At 43.7% G+C, this 25,418-nt stretch overlaps 1 protein-coding gene across 2 annotated transcripts in view; it reads left to right on the top strand.

Annotated features, from left to right (window-relative positions):
* LOC307214938 (galactosylgalactosylxylosylprotein 3-beta-glucuronosyltransferase 1-like) overlaps positions 1–23,291 on the top strand; it is a 64,396-nt gene extending 41,105 nt beyond the window's left edge. For both annotated transcript variants that reach the window (XM_079974044.1, XM_079974043.1), the window contains 5 exons: positions 8,102–8,246; positions 8,411–8,946; positions 11,430–11,726; positions 12,825–12,931; positions 20,576–23,291. In XM_079974044.1, coding sequence (XP_079830170.1) covers positions 8,135–8,246; positions 8,411–8,946; positions 11,430–11,726; positions 12,825–12,911 — 1,032 coding nt within the window. In that variant the 5' untranslated portion in view covers positions 8,102–8,134 and the 3' untranslated portion in view covers positions 12,912–12,931; positions 20,576–23,291. The remainder of the gene's footprint in view (positions 1–8,101; positions 8,247–8,410; positions 8,947–11,429; positions 11,727–12,824; positions 12,932–20,575) is intronic.
* Positions 23,292–25,418: the final 2,127 nt, after the last annotated feature.

Genomic DNA, 25,418 nt, shown 5'->3' with positions numbered 1-25,418 from the left:
GTGAATGCCACAGAGAGCTGAATGTAAAAGTTGACAGTTCTGTGTGAGTGCCTGTCTCAGGTTTCTTGCAGATAATGTTGATATTTGCAGTGTCCCAAGTGCACAGCGGAATGATGAGGAATACGTGCCAACATGCTCTATATTGCTTTATTTACATTTCAAAGCTGGTAGATTACAGAAAAACATCTTGCCTCTGCCGGAGCAGAAAATGCATCCTCTCTCCTCTGAAGCACGGAGAGAATAGACAGACACTGAACTGCAAAGAACAGTGAAAAACAGGAAACCAGTGTACGTCACATCCAGTCTCCCTTTCCCGTGGGAAAACCCAACAGTACAGACTGTGGAATGTAAACATTGCCTCGTGACAAGCACTTCGCTGCACAGTGAAGAGAGCAGAAACCAACATCCTCCCCCTTTCTGTGAACATCACTGGGCAGCGTGTTCGTACAATATCAGTACAAACCCAACTTCTGCACATAGGTACAGTGTTGATCCCTTGATACAATCTTGGACAATACATCAGCAGGAATTTCATTACCTGGCATATAGGACACCGTTACGAGTCCTTTCTGAATACGTTCCCTAGCATGTTGCAACTTCAATTGCAAGTGCTTCGTGCTTTGCTTACAACCTTCAGAATTCAGCAAAGCCAAACATGCTTTGTTGTCCTGGTAAACCTGGATTGGACATTTGACAGGAATTTTCATGTCTTTGCACAATTGTAACAACCATTCACAATCCTTAAGTGAATAAGACAGTGCATTCAGTTCAGCTTCACAAGTACTTAAGCTAACTGTTGTTTGCTTCTTGCATGACCAATCAAATAGACCCTGATTGTACATATAGCAAACTCCAGACGTACTTTTCCTGTCTGTAGTGTCACTTCCAAAACTTGCATCTGCAAATATCTCAAGACCACCAGACTTCTGATTGTTAAATCTCAGTCTGTAATGCATAGTGCCTTTCAAATACCGCGCTATGCGTTTCAAAGCTTTCCAATCCTTAACAGTAGGATTGTTGACTTGTCTGCTTAGCAAATTACAGCTAACAGCAATGTCTGGTCTTGAACATCTGGCAATGAAGTTTAGCTTGCCTAGCACACTTCTGTACAGTGTAGTGTCAGAAAATGCTTCTTCGGTGTCATCTACCTGATAACCTGTTGTCATTGGTGTGTCTACGGGGTTAGCATCCATCAGGTTTAGTTTGCTTAACACATCAGCAATTTTCCGTGACTGGTGTACTAGAATGTTACCATCTTGATCTCTCTCTATTTCCAGAGATAGGTAGTTGTTTACCTCACCAAGATCTTTCATGTCAAAGTGTTCTTTCAGTTGAGCTAGGGCGTTATTGTACATTGTGACATCTTTCCAAAAGAATAAAAGATCATCAACATAAAACAAGCAATACAATTTCTTTTGCCCCTCCTCTTTGACAAATACACATGGATCAGCTTTCCCTTGCTGAAAACCTAGAGAAAACAATACCTCAGTGAGTTTTGTGTGCCAACACCGTGCACTTTGTTTGAGACCATAAAGGGACTTTTTCAGAGCACAAACAAATCCCTGTTTTACCTGTACGCCATCAGGTGGAAGCATATAAAGTGATTCATCTAGAGATCCGTACAGAAAAGCTGTATTCACATCATGGTGACTAATGTGTAGATTCTCCTCTGCAGCTAGCTTGAGCATAAGCCTAATGCTCTCATACCTCACTGTGGGTGAGTAGGTCTCGTGATAGTCTTCACCTGGTACCTGTGCAAAACCTCTGGCTACCAATCTGGCTTTGTGTCTGACTATCTTGCCATTTTGATCAGTCTTCGCTTTGAAGACCCATTTGCTTCCAAGCAGTTTCATTCCTGGAACTACTGGAACTAGTTCCCATGTTTTGTTCCTTTCCAAGGAATCAAGCTCAGCCTTCATGGCATTTAACCATGGCTCAGCTTCCTTTGAATCCAAATCCTGGATTTCTTGGAAACTTGAAGGTTCAAATACCTTCTTGGAGCTTTTAACAGCTGTTACTGCTATCTTAGCAACTCATCAGCAAATCTCTTTGGAGGTCTGCCTTTTGTTGCTCTTTGTGACCTGCGAATTAGCCGTAGGTCTTCAACACTCTCCTCTTCCTTCTTGGGAGAAAAGTGGCCTATTGTGAACAATGGTTCCTCCAATTCTTGATCAGAGCTTTCAGAGGGTCGCATAGAGGCTTTGGCACTCTTGAAATCCTGTGAATCACCCGATTCAGTTTCAGACTCAGAATCAGAACCTTCATCAGTGGGTGTGGGTTGCTGTGGCTGCTTTTGACTATCCTCAGTCTCATCACTGTCATCAGGATAACATTGGAAAATTCCCACATTCTCCCCCCACTTGGCATTGTACTCAACACTTCTTGTGAGCTTAATAGTCTTAGAGTCAGTCATCCTTATTCTGTAAGAACCTTTCTGATAACCTAGAAAGATACCATGCAAACCACGCTTGTCTAACTTGGAGTTTTGTGGTGAGTGAACCCACATGTCAGAACCAAAAATTATCATGTGTTTGATGTATGGCTTTTTGCCAAACATCTTCTCATAGGGGGTACAACCAATCGCTGAAGATAACCTGCGATTATAACTGTAAGTGAAACATGAGAGAGCTTCGGCCCAATAACTCTCTGGAAGATTTGCATCATGTAGCAAGGTTTTTAACCCTTGAAGCAATGTCTGATTTGCTCGTTCCGCAAGTCCATTCTGCCATGGCGAGCGAGGACTAGACAAATCGTGTTGAATTCCTTTCTCAGTCAGAAAAGCTTCAAACTGCTGAGAAGTGAATTCTCCCCCGCGATCTGTGAAAAGAATTTTTACCTTCTTACCATGCACATTTTCCAACCAAGCACAGAATTCCTTGAACCTAGGAAAAGCCTCTGATTTCTGCTTGAGATTGTACACATAAATATACCTGGAAAATGCATCAATGAGAACCATGAAGTACCTATTTCCTCCCAAAGAGGGCGCTAGTGGTCCAACCAAATCAGCATAAACAATTTGGTATGGTTCTGTAGCTTGCCTACTAGACACCTTACCTTTCGCAGCCATTTTCACCTTGTTTGCTGCGCATGCCTTGCACTTCATGTGGTACCTGCAGGGTTTAATAGTCATACCTTCAACCAAGGCAGGCATTTTAGATACTGCCTCAAAATGCAAATGACCAAATTTTTGATGAAAATCATGAATACATTCTGCATGCAAACTTTTGTTAGAACCTGCAATGCAACAAGTGTCATCCTGCACAACATCATCATAATACAAAACATATAAACGATCAACATATTCAGCATACAATACATAGTCATTTTTCTTTGTGATGATGCACCTTTTGTTTTTAAAGGAAACGTCAATGTTCCGCTCATTCATCTGTCCAACGCTGAACAGATTATGTTTGGCATCTGGCACATAAAGTACATTCTGTATCGATAAGTCCAAACTGTGAAGAACAACAGTTCCGTAGCCTTTACTGGGGATTGTGTGGTCATCCGCCTGGTGAATCGCACCTTCCTGCGGTGTAAAAGACACGAACAGTCGTTTATCGTTGCACATGTGGTGCGTAGCAGCTGAATCAACAACGAAGAAAGATCTAGATGTCTTCTGGACCTCTGCAACTTTTGGAGTGAAGCGTGAGACCATTGCCTTGGGCTGCGTTGTCCTGGACACTGGACCTTTGCCTCTGCCTCTGCCTTTTCTACGCGATGAGCTTTCGCTGCGCTGCTCTGTCTTGGCCCTGGGATATTTGCATTCCCTCTTCATATGGCCTAGACGTCCACAGGAGTAGCATTTCACTGCCTTCAAAGCTTAGGCGCCATCTGGTGGTTCCACTGCACTCTGGGATGACGTCTGTGAAGACTCCCCCTTTCCCATGCAGCTATCACCCTGGCAATCTGCTCCATTCTGAATCATGGCAGTATCACAAGCTACTCTGAGCTGAGCATGTGGCTGATTGGCTTCAGATTCCCCACTTGCCTCAGCCAGCCTTCTGCAGCTAGCCATCATGACTCTGGCATTAGCCTTCTGCATCATCTCTGCTGCTTTAAATCAAGCTGCTTTATACAAGCTGCGTCTCTGCTGCTTCAAGCCTCATTCCAAAGGCAAGTTCAAAACAGCTTTTTTCTCTCTGCTGCCTTAAATAGTGCTGCGTCACTATTCTCTGCAGCTGCTTTACTCCAAGAGCACTTTTAAGAGTTACTTTCGATTTCCCCAGCATAGGAATCCGATCCTTTTATCCTTTGCCTGTCCCCGGCAAACGGACATAAAAGTTCAAAGTCCAGCCATAAAGCCATTAATTAGATGCTGGCAGGCTGCCCGGAGCAGTAGCACATACCTCATCAATCATCTTGACGCGCAGAGATAGCGTCCGATCCGTCCTTCTGCATTCCGATCCTTTTGCCGGCACTCCAATTCTTTGCTCCTTTGTTCCTTTGCCAGGAGCCCGATTCTACCTCTTGGCGTTTTTCTGGGCCCCATAACCAGAAATGTTGATATTTGCAGTGTCCCAAGTGCACAGCGGAATGATGAGGAATACGTGCCAACATGCTCTATATTGCTTTATTTACATTTCAAAGCTGGTAGATTACAGAAAAACATCTTGCCTCTGCCGGAGCAGAAAATGCATCCTCTCTCCTCTGAAGCACGGAGAGAATAGACAGATACTGAACTGCAAAGAACAGTGAAAAACAGGAAACCAGTGTACGTCACATCCAGTCTCCCTTTCCTGTGGGAAAACCCAACAGTACAGACTGTGGAATGTAAACATTGCCTCGTGACAAGCACTTCGCTGCACAGTGAAGAGAGCTGAAACCAACAGATAATAGCAGAAAATCCAGCCGGGGTTTCGCAGAAAGCATCTGTAAGTGCTAGGATTTCACAATAATAAAAAAACTATGTTGTCGCCTGCAAGTTCTTATACCTAGCAACATCATTCTCATCACCATTATTTAGCACTATTATAAATTGCCTCTTTTTTCTATGTATTGTACAAAGCTTACAAAATAAGACTCTGCCTACTCTTGGGCTTACAGTCTAACAGACATTATACAAAAGGAATACAGAGTGAAGGAAGGGGGTGGAGAAGCACTGGAACAGCTGCACCTTCTCAGCCAGTGGATAGTGCCAGGCTTTCTGAAAGGCAAGAGGTGTTAACAGACCTTGCAGCTTGTGTGGATTAGATTAGAATAATCAGGATCTGGAATTCAAAGGTTTTATTCATGCAGGAACTATTTATAGGATGCATGGAGATAAAAGGGAAGAAATAGAAGACAGAACAGTAAAAAAAATGACTCAGCTTTTAAGAGTGGAGTTAACTTAGACAGAGAGCTACCAACAAATGCTGGCTAGATTGCTACACAAACAGCGCCCTCTGGTTGTTTACAGCAACACATGCATTAACAAGAAGCTTAAGAGAAGGAAATGCATTTACTTTCCTTCAACAATAGAGTGTATCCTCCTAGGAAAATCCAGTGAAGTTCCCCTTCAGTTCTGCAATCCTAGGGTTACTGACAATTGGAGCAGATTGTTCTTTCTGGCAAGAAAACAAATTCATTGCAACTGTTGCTTCTTTGGCCAATGGATGGAACCCAGTTACAAACCCTTACCAAAATGTGAAATCTCTTGCAAGTAAAAATTATATACAATATTCAGGTTTTTCTTTTTACCTTTGTCTGGACTACATATGTGTAATGGATGTATGGGGGTTGCTCGTGCATAAGTTGCCACCACTCCTGGCTAGGTAGCCTGGTTAAACCTTTCCTGACTGGACAGCCCTTCACTTCGTGGCTGTTCAGTCGCTAGCAGAATCCGTCAGTGGGCGTTTCTTAAACTTCTTCCAGCACAGAAGCTCTTTGACGCCAAGTCTACGCCTACTTTCCCTGCGCGGAAGTCTTCTGCGCAGGGTGGGTGTGGGCAGAGGAGGACCTGTGCTCTCCCCGCTGGTCTCCAGCGAAGAGTCCTGGAGACCCCTCTCCGATTCCCCCAACCCACCCCCCTTTATCCCTGGTGTTACGCTGATTTCCTTCCCCAGCCGATGAGTTCCCTCTCTCCCTGCTTGGCCCTTCTCCGGCATCGCTTGGGAGCCCTGCCTCCACTGCTGGCTCCGATGTCAGTTCCCTGACAATATGTAAGAGCTTACTACTTCAAGGGGCAAATGAAGAAATTATCATGTGCAGGATAAGGATAAGAGTCACTTTGCAGAAGCAAACTCTATGGAGAATTGGACTGAAACTGTACTCTCACTTTAGAAGGTGTATGTCTGAACCCACATACACACCTACCACACATGCGTCTTCAGCGTACAGCTCTGAGAGGACTGGAAAATTTTGCATGGAGTCAGTACATGCCTCCATTTAAAATGGTGTACACCTTTCACCCTTATGCTCAAAGACTTTTGTACACGAGAATGTAAATAAAGATTGGTTTATTACAGGGGTCAGCAAACTTTTTCAGCAGGGGGCCGGTCCACTGTCCCTCAGACCTTGTGGGGGGCCGGAACAAATTGGGGGGGGGGTGAACAAATTCCTATGCCCCACAAATAACCCAGAGATGCATTTTAAATAAAAGGACACATTCTACTCATGTAAAAACACGCTGATTCCCGGACCGTCCACAGGCCGGATTTAGAAGGCGATCGGCCAGATCCAGCCCCCAGGCCTTAGTTTGCCTACCCATGGTTTATTACATGGAAATGAAACATATAAAGTATATAGCCTTCAGTCATCAAGGTTACACATATGCAGGCATCAATACAGTCATTAAACATTCAAACCTTAGGTGTAAAGAGTAAAAAGTCATTCGCTACTGAAAAACCTAGAAAGAATGATCTCAGGAATATGCCTTCGCTGAGTAGAATAGAAAACCAGGTATGTGGGGATATAGCAGAACTCAGAGCAAACAGAGCACATTGTCAGGGATAGAAATCTCTCTCATACACACACACACACACACACACACACACACACACACACAAGAAAATTTTCAGTGGACAAATAAAGTAAAAGAAAGGAAAAAAGGAAAACAGAAAGGTGCTTTAAACCGTAATACAATACAGCTGTACAATACAACTAACAATGAATTTGTGAAATGATTAAGTGGGCACAAGATGTGGGTCACAATATTGATTATGAATTATGGGGAAAGTTGTGGAAAATAAATATGAATTTCACGACATGTTTTGCAATAAAAGAAAATATGATGAAAATGACCCACAGATGGTATATAACCCCCACAAGATTGGTGAAAATGTATAAAAAAGAAAAAGGTAAATGTTGGAAGTGTAATGAAAACGAGGGATTTTTTTCCACATGTGGTGGTCCTGTAAAGTAATTAAGGAATATTGAGAAACTATATATAATGAATTTTTAAAAGATAATTAAGAAAACTTTCCCCACCTGTGATTTTCCTCTTGGGGAAGGTAACAGCGGAGGTCCCCCAAAAACAAAAGAGTTTATTACTATACACCACTGCCGCAGCTAGAACCTTGTCGGCACAAAGGTGGAGAACAAGTATAGTACCCACTAAGGAAGGCAACCTGTGTAAAATGCTTCAGTATGCGAAACTGGCTGGTCTGACGTACAGGATAAGAGGAAATGAATATAAGTAAAAAAAGGAGGAATTGATAATGTTTATTGAATATTTTAAGAACCAGTATAAACAAATACATAGCTTAGCAGAACTTTAGTAAATCTAGCAGAGATGAAATAGAGTTTTTAATAGATAACAAACTGGATGATTAAAAAGATGTGGATTACGCAGAGTAGTAGAAAAGCAAAGGAGCCAGGATAAGGGTGGAAGGGAAGTCATATGGTATATGTATACATGTTGTATTTGGTACGAAGTTGTAAGTGGAACAGGGAGAGGGAAGGGGCTAAGTATGCTCCCTCTTACTGTTTTTGAAAATGCAGATGAAATAATAAATGGGGGGGGACTGTAATACAATACGGTATTTAGGTATATAAGTAATGCTGTTATTCCAACCAGTATATAATTATTAACAAAGAATTATAATTTTACAAGTGCATTCCAAGTGTCATTATATTTATCCATACACTTTTATATCTCCCCCCGCTACTTTGTTCTGAAATGTAGGGAGATGCCCGGGCAGTGGGACATCTCTGCAGCATGCTGAGGAGACGTAACCTTCTCACTACACTTCTGATTGCTTTGCCATGGGGTCTTCTTCTTACATTGTGGCATCAGTACCCAACTACCCGCTACCTCAGCATTCTGAGAAGTAAGTGCACCATCCCAGCCTTACAAAGAGCTTCTTTTTACCCCATTGCAATTACAGTGCTCGGGGATAATTAAAATACAAATGTGAATGTGAATGTGGTGAAGGTCTTGGTGGCACTGCAGTGTGTGTTTTATGATTTATTCTCTCTATTCGACTTGCCTTAGAGGAAACAGATGAAAATGTGACGGCCAAATCTCTCTTCAATAATAGCACATCGCTCACAAGGGAGGATGGACTCTCATCATGTGCTCGGCAGCCGGCTGTTGGGGCAGCTCCAAAAATAATCCGGAGCTTTGTGTACTCCAGGCCTCCCCCATGGTCAGAGGCTCTGCCTGCCATCTTTGTGATCACCCCTACCTACAGCCGGCCAGTGCAGAAGGCTGAGCTGACCCGTCTGGCCAATACTTTCCTCCACGTGCAGAACCTCCACTGGGTGGTGGTGGAAGACGCTCCCAGAAGGACCAACCTAGTATCCAATCTGCTGGAGAAGACAGGGATCAATTTTACGCACCTGAATGTTGAGACTCCTAAGAGTTTGAAGAACCCTTCCTGGCTCCCATCTCACAAACCAAGGGGCACATTGCAGAGGAATCTTGGACTGCATTGGCTGAGGGAGAATTTCGGCACCACACCACCACCAGAGGGTGTGGTCTACTTTGCTGATGATGACAACACCTATAGCCTAGAGCTCTTTGAAGAGGTATGAGACTCGAGTTTAGGGTGGTTTCATCTTTGGGTCCATTATTTAGGCACATTGGTTGAGTGCATTGCCTCGCTTTAGTGGAGAGCGTTATTCGGTGGATAGGAAGAGATGCCAGCCATATGACAAATGAGAGGTGCTGGAGCTCAGTGGTAGAGCATTTGTTTTTAATCCCAAAGGTCCCAGATTGGATCCCCTGCATGTCTAAAATAAAAGATAGGCCTGTATGAAATCCTCAAGAGCTTCAGCCAGTCATTGTAAACAACAGTTAGCTAACTCTTGACAAAGTACCTCACCAAGGACACCTGATTATGCTTAGCAGTCATGAAATAAGAAGTGAAGTCCTCTTGTGGATTGGTAAGCAGAGAGCAGAAATAAATGGTCAGTTCTCCCAATGGATGGATGTAGAAAGTGGAGGCCTGGCCCAAAGATCAGTAATGGACCTTGTGCTTTTTAACATGTTCATAAATGATCAAGGTGAGCAGTAAGGTAATTCAGTTTGCTGATGACACTAAACTGTTCAGGGTCATTAAAACAAGAAAAGGATTTTCTACAATAAAATAGACTGACCTCTCCAAACTGAGAGAATGAGTGGCAAAATGGCAAATGTAAATCATTGTAAACAACCTTAAAGTGAAGTACAAAATCTGAATTTCATGTGCATGCTCATGGCATCCTAGCTTGCAGTGACAGACCTTCGGTTTCTACTCCCAGTTTGCAGCAGCTGTGCAAAGGCAAGTTCCATGCTAGGGACCATTAGGAAGGGAATTGAAAATAAAACTGCCAATAGAATATCATGAAACAAATCTACTGCGCAGCCAAATTTGGAATACTGTGTACAGCACTTCTGGTCATCTCACCTCCAAAAGGATATTGGAAAATTGGAAAAGGTTCAGGAAACGGCAACCAGAATGATCGAGGGGATGGAGAAACTCCTCTGTGTGGAAAGGTTAATATACATGGGGCTTTTTAATTTAGAGAACAGGCAACAGGATAGAAGTACCCTGAAGGGTAGCTCAGTCAGTAGAGCATGAGACTCTTAATCTCAGGGCTGTGGGTTCAAGTCCCATGTTGGGCAAAATATTCCTGGACTCTACAAATCTGTGATGTTGTGTAGTGTATAAGATTGTGTAAGCTGTGGAGAAAGCGGTTAGAGAATAAAAAAAATTTCCCTCTCTCATAACACTAGACCTCATGGTTATCCACTGAAGTTTAAGGTTGGAAGATGAAAGAAAATAATTCTTCACACAGTTCAGTTATGGAACTTGCTCCTACAAGGGGTAGTAATAGTTACCAACTACCCTTCTTAAAGAGGATTAGGCAAACTAATGGTTGATCAGTGGCTACTCACTACGATGGTTAGCTCCACAGTCAGAGGTAGTAATGTTCCTGAATACCAGTTGCTGGAAACCTTAGCAGAGGAGAGTGGTCCTGTGCTCTGGTCCTACGTACAGACTTCTCATGGGCACCTGGTTGGCCACTATGAGAGCAAGATGCTGGCCTAGATGGACCACTGACCTCATCCACCTTACGTTCGTCCTCCTCCTCATTTTATTTGTATGCTGCCTTTCCATAGTTAAAACCATGTTCAAGGCAGCTTACAACATGAAAAGATTTACATAATTCAGAGCTGTTCCACCAGGCCTTTGGTCAGGGCACAGCCTGACTCCCTCCTTTGGCAATCTCCACAGAACCTTAGCTTAATGGTTGCCAACAATTTGATTTTAATTAATTTTTATAATGAAATGTTTTTAGAATATTGTACTATTTTATTGCTGTTAGCCGACCTGAGCCCGACTTCGGATGGGGAGGGCGGGATATAAATAAAATTTATTATTATTTATTATTATTATTATTAATTTCAAACATTTGTTGTTTAGTCATTTAGTCGTGTCCGACTCTTCATGACCCCTTGGACCAGAGCATGCCAGGCACTCCTGTCTTCCACTGCCTCCCGCAGTTTGGTCAAACTCATGCTGGTAGCTTCAAGAACACTGTCCAACCATCTCATCCTCTGTTGTCCCCTTCTCCTTGTGCCCTCAATCTTTCCCAACATCAGGGAGTCTTCTCTTCTCATGAGGTGGCCAAAGTATTGGAGCCTCAGCTTCAAGATCTGTCCTTCCAGAGACCACTCAGAGCTGATTTCCTTAAGAATGGATAGGTTTGATCTTCTTGTAGTCCATAGGACTCTCAAGAGTCTCCTCCAGCACCATAATTCAAAAGCATCAATTCTTCAGCGATCAGCCTTCTTTATGGTCCAGCTCTCACTTCCATACATCACTAAATTCCAAACATAAAAAGGCATGGTTAGGATTGTGCTGTTTGTGCTACCGTTTTCTACAATGCTATTGCTGTGCCCATTAGCCTGTCAGGCTTTTCAGAAGGTGGGTGCATAGAAGGGAAGTTGGAGGAATCAAAGTGGAACGCTTGAGGAATTCTCAGAGGAACGGCCATCACAATTTTGTTTTCTTTCTGACAAGCAGATGCGCTACACAAAGAAGGTGTCCGTCTGGCCAGTCGCCTTTGCCGGAGGCCTGAGGTACGAGTCCCCAAAGGTGAGCCCGGCAGGCAAAGTGGTGGGCTGGAAGGTCGTGTTCGACCCTAACCGGCCCTTTGCCATCGACATGGCTGGCTTTGCCATCAGCCTCAGGCTGATCCTGGAGAAGCCTCAGGCCACTTTCAAGCTGGACGGAGTGAAAGAAGGTTACCAAGAAACTAGCCTGCTGAAGGATCTGGTTACGATGGATGGATTGGAGCCCAGAGCCGCCAACTGCACAAAGGTTAGCATGGCCTGAATGTTTGCGCAACAGCCTTCCCACCCCACCCCCACCCCCTGCCATCCACTTCCACCCTGGAAGGTGCCTCTCATCAGAGATTAGGCAGGCCAAAGGTAGATTATGGGGAGCACATCCAGTTCTGTTGCATTGGGCACAGAGCTTCTGGGGTACCGGAGATGGTGCCGTAACTATGACAGCCAATGGAAGTGGGGGGGGAGGACTGGTTTTTAGCATCACACACAGGGGTGCCACTGAAATTTGAGACACCAAGGTCTGCCACTGGGTAGGCACCCACTGTCAAGTGTTTGCAGCATGTTTTAGCATATTACTGCAATGAACATTAACGTTTTACTGATATTTTATGAAATGTCTTATGGCTCAACATTCTGTGGCTGCAGAGTATGCTTAGTCTTCATTTGGGGTGGTCCCAAACACTGGGGTCCGCCAAGCCCTCCGATCCCCCTCCCCCTTGTGCATATTTGGGGGTTGTTTGGTTACAAAGGGATCAGTGCTCATGGAATTGTTCGTTGGTTTGTTTCATAAAATTTATATCCTGCTTGATTGTAAAAAACAAACAAAACCCACCTCAAAGCAGTTTACAGAAAGATAAGCAATAAAATTACAAGCCTAATTTAAGTACACAGTTAAAAAACTAAAACAGATTAAAATTAACTCAACTCAAATGATTTCCACATTAGTAGGAGTGATTGTTATTTAATTGATTTTGTTTTTTTGTGAAATCCCGTTTCTTCTTTTAAAAGGGAAGGTTATTGCTTTGTTTTGTTTTTTGATTTAATTAATTACTTGGTGTTTTTATCTTATATTTTATTCTGTGAACCGCCCTGAGATCTTGTGACAAAGGGTGGAAAATACATTTAATTCATTAATAGAAAGAGCAGTATCAACATGCCCTTCCACCAAGGCTTGCAGCTCCTATCGATGTATACATGTTCCAGAGATTCTTCTGTTCAGACAGAAGTATACTTTAAGTTCAGATGTATACATTCCAGAGGCTTCATGAATGGCTGCCGTGCATATTTGCCAATATTTGCCTTCAGGTTCAGCCATGACATCCTAATAAGGTGCACATTCTCTCCGTAGGTCTTGGTCTGGCACACGAGGACAGAAAGACCAACACTGGTTAATGAAGGCAAACGCGGATTCACAGATCCAAGGGTGGAGGTGTAATCGGGAAATTACTTTATTCTGTAAGTATTTGCATGCATGGGCATAGCCAAAGGGGGGGCAGGGTGTCAGGAGTTCAGCCTACACTTGAGTAGGACCCTAGCAGAGACACATGCCCAACTGGCATGTTCTCTCCCTCCTGGTCGATTGTTCAGGAGCTTCAAAAGCTTTCTTCTGCCCGAACATCACAGCGACCGATGCCAACCAACACCAGCACACTTAGGGATCCACAGAGTCTTCGCAGCATTGCATGACAGACCTCAGCAACTCAGCATGTTGGCTAATCTACTTTATTTACATATAAACACACACGGAGCACTGCAACATGGCTCCCTCTCTCTCTAGCATCAGACAGCAAAGAGGAAAAGAACAAAGGACAGTAGTCCCACTTCACAGAACACAGTAACACAAACATCCTGTCTCCATCACTTCCCACTCAGTGGAGTCAAAACATACACCGTCCTGTGAAATACAAAAATCCCATGACTGCAATTCTAACACAGGGAAGTACAGCTGCCCCACCCTAAATCAATAAAAATACATAGCTAACTAAGGTTCTGCCCCCTCCCTCCCAACAAAAATCCTGGCTACGCCCATGTTTGCGTGTGTCTGTACTTCATTGTGGGCTTGTGAGTAGCTCTTCTGAATAACTTACATGTAGGATGCAGAACCTGAAAACATTAAGAGATTTCAGTCATCCTAACTATCTTGACAGCCACATTCACACCATAAAGCACTATGATACAGCCATGGCTTCCCTCAAATAATTCAAATAATTCTGGGAGCTGTAGTTTGTTAAGGGTGCTGAGAGTTTTTAGGAGACCCCTGTATTCCCCTCACAAAACTCCAGTTCCCAGAGTTCCCTGTGAAGAGGAATTGGCTGTTAAACCACTCTGGGAATTTTTGACCTGGGAAGGAAACAGAGGTCTCCTAACAAAATCTACAACTCTTTAGAGAAAGTTGTGGCAGTTTAAAGTGGTATTCATGGTGCTTTACATGTATGGCATTAATGTGTCCTAACTTACTGGAACTCAGGGCCTTTGCAGATGCCATAATGATTTGTGCTCATGATGATATTTGGGCAATTCTACAGGATCCTACTTCCATGCCCTCTAGCTTCTGCAGAAACCCTGTAATTTTTTTAAAACTGAAAATGTTGCTGGGTTTTTGTTTGTTTTTCATCTCGTCATTGTTGTTCTATAGCACAAGAGTGCCCTTCCAAGTAGTAATGTTGGAGAAGCACTGCAGAACAGTTAATAAAGCAGAATGATCCAGTACAAATGCAGCATTAATGTACCATTTTGGGGACAATGACATATTGCAAAATACACCGCAGGGAAAAAAAACCCAAATTGCCCTGTCTGGAGTGGCCCTGACTCAGCCCATGATAGGAACAACCTCTGGTACAGATTCTTATAAAGTGTTTGGCTGTGTAAATAGGAGTCAGGGCAGTCTCCAGGGCATAGGCAATGGTTAATTTAGTCTTGCAAAGGTTTTCCTTTAGCTATGTATGTCACGTAACCACAGTTCATGCCGCAAGGGACCTCCTTGAAATGAATTCTACATCACAGCATTACGTTCAGCCAGTGGAATGGACTTGGAAGGCAAAGGTAGGGAAGGCTTGAGTTCCTTTAATAGTTAAACTTGCCCAAAGGCAAGAATCTGAAACAACCTATATGCAGCACTGCAGCATAAATACTTCTTTGTTCTCCAAACTATTAGCTTCTTTGTGGTTTTTAGGTTTTTTTTACAAAAAAAGAAGAGACGATTTGTTGAGAAAATCCTAGTTTAGCTATCTTTGCGAACTGAAACGATAAAGCCCTCTTGGCCCGGACACGACCAAGTTTGTTACCCTCGGGCAGTGCCATCATAGCCCGGCAGAGGTCAGGGACTACAAATCTGATCCTGGCTTCACAGAAAGGACATATTGTAAAGCCTTTGGAGCAGCGTAACAAAGTGAGGGGAATTAGTATCTGCTGACGACTCTGAAACACGGCTTTTCAGGGACTGAGGCTTCTGTTCCGGTTAATTCCAACAGGATTTATGTCAGAGTTTCTGAAAGATGGTTCCCTAATTCTCTGTGCATATAAAAATGGGTTGTTGTCCATCTTGGGCTTGGCTTGTAGATTAAAGAGGGAAAGCAGCGTGGAAAAAAATATGACCTGAATTGGGAGCCAAACTAAATGCTGAGTGTGGAACATAAGAAGTCAGGCTGCTTGTCCATCCAGCCCAATCTTGTCTACTCTGACTGGAATGGCTCCCAGGCAGATTACATTAATGTCACCTGCTCCTTTTAACTTCAGTGCTGGGGTCTGCAGTGGGCTTGCCACAGAAAACAGCAGCCACATGTTTACCTTTTCTCCCTCCAGAACACCTAGTGTGAATGTATTAATCTTATGTATCTTTGTCTATCTCTGTCTACCTCTGTCTATATGCAGATAGAGAAATAGATACAGGTCTAGCTATCTTTATATCTCTTTCTCTCTATCTTTATGCACACATTACCATTTACTTCGGCTCCACTGTGCTCCCACCGCTGGTGTGTGAAGCCGAGTACGCGTGATGCTTGCCACAATCCATATCTGTCCTGTAGCTTCTTCAGAATTGCCGCTGTTTGATGGGTTTGCTCTCAGCTTCTGTCTGATTTGAAAACACCAGCCACTGTTAAGGTGTGTGCATTTCAGGTGTCTGTCAAACATGTGCAGATGGCAGCACATGCACGGATGGTGGTTTCATTGAAAAGGAGTTCAGGGCAGGTTGCAGGTGCAGAGAAATGAATCAGGTAATGTGCATCGGGTGAAGACACCCCGACTCCTCTCTGGTTTGTACAGCAATGTAAACATGTGGTTTATGACACAGCAGAGGGAAGACATCTCCCTGCATTTTATGCCACTAATGTGTGAACAGTCTATATATATCTCTCTCCTGTTGTGCCAGAATTTTTAGAAACCAAGAAGTATTTTAATTTTTAAATGCGTAATTTGTGAGTTTTGACCCATCACACCAATAACAACAACAACAACAACAACAACAACAATTTATTTATACCCCGCCCATCTGGCTGGGTTTCCCTGGCCACTCAACAGAATTAAAAGCACAACAGAACATCAAACATTAAAAGCTTCCCTAAACAGGGCTGCATTCAGATGTCTTCTAAAAGCAAGATAGTTGTTTACAGTGGTACCTTGGGTTAAGAACTTAATTCGTTCTGGAGGTCTGTTCTTAACCTGAAACTGTTCTTAACCTGAGGTACCACTTTAGCTAATGGGGCCTCCCGCTGCCGCCGCACCTCCGCTGCACGATTTCTGTTCTTATCCTGAAGGAAAGTTCTTAACCCAAGGTACTATTTCTGGGTTAGCGGAGTCTGTAACCTGAAGCGTCTGTAACCCAAGGTACCACTCTATTTCCTTGACATCTGATGGGAGGGCGTTCCACAGGGCAGGTGCCACTACAGATTCAAAATGGCGTCTGATGTAGAAATGATGGTGAAAGCTGCCACCCCACCTCAGGAAACCTGATGCTGCGTTTGGCAACGATATCAAGAGGCAGCCAAACCTATGCCCACGGAGGGGGCAAAGTCACACCAAAGTGATGTTCCAGACTTCCATCTTGAATCAAAATGGGGGCAACATCTGAACTCTGACAAAGATCGCTGCCCCCACTTTGTAACCATTGTGCTTTTAATTCTCAGTGACAATATATTGATAGGCATTGAAGCACACAGGGAATGAACAGACAAGCCATTTTTCAAAATACACGGTAGATACTAATACATTTTCTAGACTGCCTTTCAAATCAAAGCGTACTTGCACAACATTCAGTTAAAATAACATTATAAAATATGACCAGGGAAAAAACAGCAACACCGCAGGTAATGCAACATAAAATCACTTCAAATTCAAATCTAAGGGTTTTTTTTCTTTGAAAAGCAAAGTATTGAATAAATATATATTTATCATTATTCATTCGCCAGGAGCTGGAAAGATAGCAGTGTGGGCACCTGTGAGCTACCCTGGGGAGAGCTTTCCACAGATGAAGCGCCACCGCCACAAAGGCCCTCTGCCTGGTCAACATCTGTCACACTTCATTCAGCAGGAACACCTCAAGAGCTGCCTGTGGAAATGAATGGCCTTAGGGTTCTGTGGATATGGGATAGTACCCATGATATTTAAAATAATAATAAAAAAAGTTTCTCCCTTCTGTTGCCTTTCTCCTCACCTCCTTTCCATATACTGAACAGTTCTGGATGTTGTTTCAAGTTTTTGAAAATTCATTATTAATTACTGCTACGAAAAGATGAGTGCTTCTCCCTGCATAAGTCATCCTATAGCCCTCTAAAAAAAAAAAAAAACACAAGGAGAAAAAGGCTACCCGTTCCCCATGGCAAATATACCCTATTTCAGAAATACTTTGTTGTTGTCGTTTAGTCATATCAGACTCTTCGTGACCCCATGGACCAGAGCACACCAGGCACTCCTGTCTTCCACTGCCTCCCGCAGTTTGGTCAGACTCATGTTCGTAGCTTCGAGAACACTGTCCAACCATCTCGTCCTCTGTCGTCCCCTTCTCCTTGTGCCCTCCATCTTTCCCAACATCAGGGTCTTTTCCAGGGAGTCTTCTCTTCTCATGAGGTGGCCAAAGTATTGGAACCTCAGCTTCACGATCTGTCCTTCCAGTGAGCACTCAGGGCTGATTTCCTTCAGAATGGATAGGTTTGATCTTCTTGCAGTCCATGGGACTCTCAAGAGTCTCCTCCAGCACCATAATTCAAAAGCATCAATTCTTCAGCGATCAGCACTTCTTTATGGTCCAGCTCTCACTTGTCTTACTTTAAAAAGAAGAAGAAGAAGAAAAAGATTGATTCCTTCCCCATCTCTCTTTGGGTGGTGTATGCTCCCCATTCTCCAGCACTAAAGTGAAGATCAGTTTGTTCTTTGTAAGCCAGGAACCTACCTGCCATCTACAAAATATTTATACCTACTTCAGAGCTCATCCTGCACTTCATTTTAGACAGATAGACAGACAGACAGACAGATAGATATCAGGAAACTGCAACAAGAACAGGCAAAGTCAGTCCACCACAGACATCTTGGTTTGTACAAAATCAAGTTTTTCACTTTGTGTCTGTATAGAAATGCTGCTGTTGTTTTTTCTCTCCCCCCCCCCCCCCCCGCAATTCTCTGCTGCCTCCTGGGCCAACCACACATACACAGATTGCAGTGTCTCATGGAAAAGCTTGATTTAGCCTTGCAACTGTCTGCATCTCTCTAGGGAGATCTTCCTCACACTTTGGAAACCCCGAGGCTAAATGGTCAATTTGCAAGATGTTCTTCAGCTGTAGGATTGAAAATACTCATTTGTGCTGTTGCAACCCTCAAAAATGCCCTCCAGAAGAATAAGAAAGATGACTGTGGTTGCTTTTTGGGGGGTTATATAATAAGCCCCCACAATAACAAGGACTGGGGGGGTTGCTTTTCTCCCTCCTTTCTTGCTGTTTTATGCAGCTGCTCTGTCTCCATTCTACATCACTGATGTAAAAAGCTTGTTTCTGCCTGCAGCAAGCATATGTCTTAGAGCTGCCTCCAAGTCGCCAGTTAATTTTCTCTCTCCCCTCCCCTCTCCCGCTTTTCTAGGAGACTGGGTGGCATAAATAACTATCCTTAACCATGAAAGTAAAAAATAGCTGCTTACAATCTTCTTTATAATAGAATTTCTTCGGATCGGGGCAAAAAATGAAAGGTTCAAGCACAGGTGTTGTTCCCCCCCCACCTAGCTAAATTTTTCAACCCGATGGGCACCATTTAGCACAGACTTAAGCAAGCTTAACTCCCCTAAAATAAATTGGCTTGAGTAAGCTTGGCCCTGCGCTGGATTGTGACAGGCAGAGGGAGGCATCCAAACCTCCTCAAGGGCAAACACTATTGAAATTAATAAAACTGGGGTTCCTACTCGTTTTCTGTGTTGGAATGAGGATAGTCATTGATCTGCCTTCCAGGAGATCTGGGTTCAGATCCCTGCTCAGCTGGGCAACTTGCCTGTAACTTTGGATCCATTCCAAATGGTTGGGAAGGAAGTGCAAAGAAGTGTGATGAACGAGGAAATATTCCCTTGGGATCGTTACACCACTGCCATCTTGAAAAGCCCAAATCCATCTGAATAATCCATTTCCCTTCAGTGCTGTGATAAACGTCCTCCACAATATATGTATTAGTTTCAGAAACAAGATGTTTGGTTTCCTGGCTAACTCCATAAAGCTGGAAGAAAGAAGCAGAGCAAATTATAACACTTCAGTCACATCCATCCCATACGTTGAAAGCATTTCCTATATCACTTTAACAGTCATGGCTTCCCCTTAAAGAATGCTGGGAACTGTAGTGACCTTATTATACCTGTCACTTTCTCTCAGCTGAACCTACTTCACAGGGTTGTTGTGAGCATAAGTAAATACTGGAGGAAGACCATTTTTTCTGAAGCCCTGAAGCCCTCGAAGGAAGGATGGAGTGAAAATGTAATTAAAAATAATAGTATTACAGCCATGAAATTAGTTCCAAGGTCACTTCGAGCTTGCCTTTCCTAAATGATAGCTCTCCCCCCTGTGTGAGACTTTGTTTTTGAAAACGGATCAAAAGAAGTTTCATAAGAATAAGTATAAAAGATGCACGCAATCCATTTTCGGAGGTGGGTGAGTCAGCTGTTGCAACAATGCGAAACCTCGTAGGCTAGAGTTACAAATAAGTCCCCGAGCAAATTCCATCCCCGGAATGTCCCCGGATTTCATCTAATGTCCCTGGGAAACGCAGCAGCGGCACTCTCAGCAGCCCGGAGCAGTTGTCTCTGGCTGGCTTCAGGAGCTGCTGGGAAGTCCCCATATGATGGTGGTGCAGGGGCTCTAAGATGCAGCTTCTGGGCTGCCTCCACCTTCCCTGAGCCCAGCAACTAAGCTGTGAAGGGAGGCTTCATGCTGCCTATCAGCGCAGCCTACCAACTACTTGCGTGCAAGCAGGAGTGGGGCAGGGATCTCTCAGCTGTGAAGGGATGCTTCACACAGCCTATCAGAGCTTGCGTGCAAGCAGCCGGAGACAGGGATCTCTCAGTTAGGCAACAGGAAGCCTCCCTTCCCAACTGAGGGATCCCCGCCCCCTCCTGCTTGCATGCAAGTAGGAATGGGATTGGGGCTGCTCTGATGGGAAGGGAGGCATCGCGGTGCCCAAGCCTCACCACTGCCACTCTTGGCCCTCCTTCTCCGCCTTCCATGCACAACGCACCACGCATCGCTTCCCTACCACCACCAACACCGAAGAACCAACAACTCAGGGGCTGCCCAGGCTCATGGAAAAAAGAGATAGAAGCCTCAGAGGAAGGGGAAATTTGGTGGTTGAGGTCAAGGCGGTGGCCGCCCCTCTGCCACCACCTTCTCTGCAGCATCAACGTCCTGAACGTGTAGTATTTGATTGATTGATTGATTGATTGATTGATTGATTGATTGATTGATTGAAGTGTCCCTGGATTCATTGGGGGGGAAATCTGGTAACCTTATCGTAAGCAGAGATTCTACTGCGTTGATGCAAGGTGTTCTTTGACAATGATCTGGTTGACTATGTCCTAAGACACGCTGAGTACCTATGCACATTTCTTTAAAAATCCCCCCTCCCCTGTTTGTTTTGCAGGTAGCAACTGTTCTCATCTCTACACTTGCTCAGCAGCAAACTGATGCAGCAATGAAGAATAACATCCTACTTGTGTTCATAGCTACCAGCTTCCCACGTCCCGAAAGCCATGAAAGAAAGACAGAAAGACTGAAAGGAAGGGAATGTGGAACCCCAAGTCCAGTTGCTTTGTACAATGGCCATTCATCTTGCAGCTAGGAGAAATTGTTTCTACGTTTGTATTTATTTCTTGAAGGACTTTTAAAAAATATAAATGTGTGTGTATGTGTGCATGCGCATGCATGCACACACACACACACACCCCTTCCAGGGCAAGGGAAGAAGAACCAGGCTTTCACTCTGGACAAAGCTCTTTCTGGTAACCTCGCATCCTGATTTTTGAAGCTCTGCGTTGTGAAGCAATGGGATGAGGGCTTCTGCAAATCTGCTCCATGCCACAGCAGTTCAAAAGGAGGTCATCCCTGCAATGGGAACAATGGAATATGCCAACATCACTTTGGGGGAAGAGAAGCTCTCAGAGTAGCTTAAAGCCTCATTTAATATGAGGGGTTTGCCCTCCAGAAGAATGCGGTAGGGCAGTTCATGCTTGGAGGTACATGTGGTTCATTCTTTGGCTTTGTTGAGTTCTGCATCAGTTCCCTTTACAGTGGTACCTCTGGTTAAATACACTTGAGGTTACAGACGCTTCAGGTTACAGACTTCGCTAACCCAGAAATAATACCTCAGGTTAAGAACTTTGCTTCAGGATGAGAACAGAAATCACGCTGCGGTGGCGTGGCGGCAGCAGGAGGCCCCATTAGCTAAAGTGGTGCTTCAGGTTAAGAACAGTTTCAGGTTAATAACAGACCTCCAGAACGAATTAAGTACTTAACCTGAGGTACCACTGTATATAAGATCCAAAGTGACACACATGGTTCCAGCCATCTCCAGTTCCTCTTGGATCAGAATGATAAACTGAGCTAGAAAGTGGGTCCATTGAACCCAAGAGCCTCATTGTTCCAGTTTGCATGTCACAGTAAACCATAGGTAATGGTTTGCTGTGAATGCACAAAGGGGGCTTTTCTCCTCCCCACTAGTGTATGAAGAAAACAAACCATGATCCCTTGTTTAGTGCTATATCTGAACCAGGGAGGATGGCTTGGTTTGCTGCAACAAACCATGATCAGTAAGCCAAGAACAAGCCTTGGGTACAGAGCATGATTTATTGGGAGTGAAACAAACCTTGGTCCCTGGTTCAGATGTAATGCTAAGCCAGTGAATGTGCTTTGTTTCCTGGCCCTGAAAGTTGGGAGGGGCAAACTGGCTAAGATCAGCATGCGCACAGGAAACTATTAACTATGGTTTACCATGATGTGTGAATGACACCATTGTCTAAAACTTATCAGGATGAAATCCTTGGCTAAATCTTTTTCACAAGAGAAGATGTTCTGAATCCAGAGCTTCTCTCTCCTTCTCCAAGTGGGTGAAATCCTGGCTAATAGCTAGGCAGTGGCTTCATTAAATTCCGCAGCTGGGAGTGGGATACTGCAATAGGTGGACTTTTGGTTAGATACAGCTGGTCAGTTCTTCTATTCTTGTGGCTTTGTAGAACTATTACACATTCTGGAAGTGTCGGTGCACTTGCATGATCAAACTCAACTAACTCATTTCCTGTCCAGACAGCTATGAACTCCAACAAAACCAACATGTTTGGAGTGAGCAGAGGGCATTCAGCTATTGACTCCAAGCTTTAAATACATGTGATGGTTGCAAAAAAATGCAGCATCACCCAGAAACAAGACTTGGAACCACTGGGGAGGGAAATGACTACTGAAAACAGAAATATTCATCCATTATGAGTGTTAAAGGGAAACAAAAGCACCTACAAGTAATTTCTTATATTTGTAATTGGAAAAGTATTGTCAGCACATCAGTAAGGTTTGGGGCCAGTGTAGAGTCAAAGAAACAAAGAATTGATGGACCCAAATACCTGAAAAGGTAGAATGACATGATAGCACAAATGTTTGTTTCTGTGGTGGGCTGTGCTCACGAAAGCCCACTGCTGGTGTTTTTACATATGTGTGGAAATTCTCACACCCAAGAATTAGAAGAACACTTTTTTAGCAACTGAGCCACACCTAAAAATGATTCAGAAATGGCAGGATACCTATTTGTTTCTTAGCTTGTTTGTAACATGGGTCTTTTCTGCCTATGCCATTTATATCAACCTGGGTGGCCTGACGTGTTTTATGGAAAATATACTTCCCCACTCCCCCCCCCCCCCCCGCTCTTCTGAATCTCAGTAGGGAATAACCAATTTTATACTCTCCGTTGAAATGTCATATATATTTCATGCTCGCTGCATTACAGGAGGGGGGGGGGAGAAGTGGTGTCTTAAATTAGCAAAATAATTAGAAGCACAGTAATGAGGAAAGTATAATTTAAAGGAGAAAGAGGCTATGTGGGAGTTAAGGTTGGCAGGAAAGGTTTGTCAAGCTTTTCGATTCCCTTGCCAGCTGCTGCTTCTGTGGGAAATCATGGAGGTCACCTCATTATAGAACAAAGAGAATCCTGGGAAATTTCAGAGAACATTAGCTATAGAAAATATTTGAAGAATGGGGACTAGGGCCCATACTGAACCTCTAGCATTAAGACCAAGCCACTTTTGTTCTTTTCACCGAGAGAAGGATGAGGTCCAACTGAGAAGAGAAATTATATGAACTTGGCACCTCTTTAAGGTGTTTTTTTTTTTTCTTCCTGTCAGGTCTACTGCTGTGCTTTTGAGGGCCAATTTACATGTGGGGAAGCTATGCAACGTTGCATCAAGCAAGTGACCCCACACTACGCAGGGCATTTTCCCCATCACTTTCCTTGTTGCAAATAGTCCAGTTTGGGAGCAAGGCTGGAAGATTGGGCTTGTCATGCAAGATCTCCGAATACACTTTAAATGCACAACATGAATTTGGTGGCATATGATTGAATCCCATCTGAAACTACTGATAATCTGGAATCTCCCCCCCCCCCATGCCTTTTTTATTGTTTTGCAAAATTGCAATAGCTTTGCTAAATAACAACCTTTAGCAGGGGCAGGGAAGGAACTGATCCAGGCTGCCCAGACCTCCCCAGTGGCCTGCCAACCCCCCGACCCAATTTTCCAGGGGCGGTGGCGGCAGCACTTCTGAAGAGAAGAAAAGAGTGCACAACATTAATTGGGCACAGCAGTTTAAATCCCCATCATGGTCAGTGCAATGCCACCCGGGATGCAAATCACCTCTTCCCTGCTCAAAAGATGAACAGTTTCCATCCCCCATCATCCAATTATTCAAGCTTCACCTATCATTGCGTTGTGTGCAGGAATAGTTTAAAACTGTAACCCTTTCAAGGAATAGTTTAAAACTGTAACCCTTTCAAGCCCCTACTGTGGCTCCCCAGTAAAGAGAGCCAGCGCGGTGTAGTGGTTAAGAGCGGTAGTCTCGTAATCTGGGGAACAGGGTTCGTGTCTCCGCTCCTCCACATGCAGCTGCTGGGTGACCTTGGGCTAGTCACACTTCTTTGAAGTCTCTCAGCCCCACTCACCTCACAGAGTGTTTGTTGTGGGGGAGTAAGGGAAAGGAGAATGTTAGCCGCTTTGAGACTCCTTCGGGTAGTGATAAAGCGGGATATCAAATCCAAACTCTTCTTCTCCTCTTCTTCTTCTGAGCTCAAGCTTGCAGGCAATAGAGGAAGGAAGGGCAGTCATGGCTAATGGTGGTAGAAAGACCCCCTTTCTAAATGTGACCAGGTTTTCCACTGTGGTTGCCAACTTTTTTTTACTGGCCTGCAGCTATGACTTTAAGAGCAGCTTGATATGCAAAAAGAAAAAGAAAAAAGTAGCAGCAATCTTATTCTTTTAAAATCATACCAGGGAAAGCTTCATCAGTTAAATATCTGTGTGTCACGTTGTTGCTAGCAACAAGAGTTGGGTAACTACATTGCATATCCTGTGCCTTCTTATCTGCTCCTAAGCATGCTTAGTCAGGTCAAGCCCCATTGAGTTGGATAGGACTCACTTCCTAGCTAGTATGCACAGAAGTGTCACTGCCATCTAGGAACCTAGGAACCAAACAAACGCCTGTGTTGCAAAGAGAACGTCAGCAATATCTAAGCAACATGATGACCATGTACATACGCAACAGACAATCTTTATAGAATTCCTTCAAACCATAATAAGTACAAAATGAAATCTGTTAGTAGCAGTGACTACATTATTATATGAGCACTGTTCCACAGCATTTGATATTTTCATTTATATGCATTCATTCAAAATAAGATGGACTATGTACTCTTTTTCATTACTGTTTGTATTATAGTTTATATTTTTTGTAAAGTGATATGTTATGCAGGTCATCGTCTGTAAAAAAATATTTTCAGTTTATGAAGCAATTCTATATCCTCCCACCACGCTGATGAAGAATTCTACGAAACAATAGTCAGTAGTCACTGTTCAGTGTTGGGCATCATATTTGCTGAATACACAAAGCTTCACAGCTTGTCTTTCATTGTACAAAGTCTGGTACCTTGCTTCATTTAAAGATTTTCAGAGACTTTTAGACTAAAGATTTCATTTTGTACTTATCATGGTTTGAAGGAATTCTATAAAGATGGTCTATTGCGTATGTACATGGTCATCGTGTTATCTAGGAACTAGTAGCAGTCTCTGGCTGTCACAGGCCATTCTGGTAAAATACATGCCTTACTTCGCAAAAGGTCTCAGCCCCTGCATTTCCACACATGGTTGGAAAGATTCCTGTCTGAATCTCCAGAAAGCCACTTCCTGTCAGACTAGATGAGCCAGCGCCAGCTTCCTGCTTCTTGGGGACTGTTT

The sequence above is a fragment of the Podarcis cretensis genome (genome assembly GCF_951804945.1).
Source record: "Podarcis cretensis genome assembly, chromosome: 4".
Taxonomy (NCBI): Eukaryota; Metazoa; Chordata; class Lepidosauria; order Squamata; family Lacertidae; genus Podarcis; species Podarcis cretensis.
The sequence above is the reverse complement of the archived record's forward strand: the minus strand, read 5'-3'. Positions and strand labels throughout refer to the sequence as shown.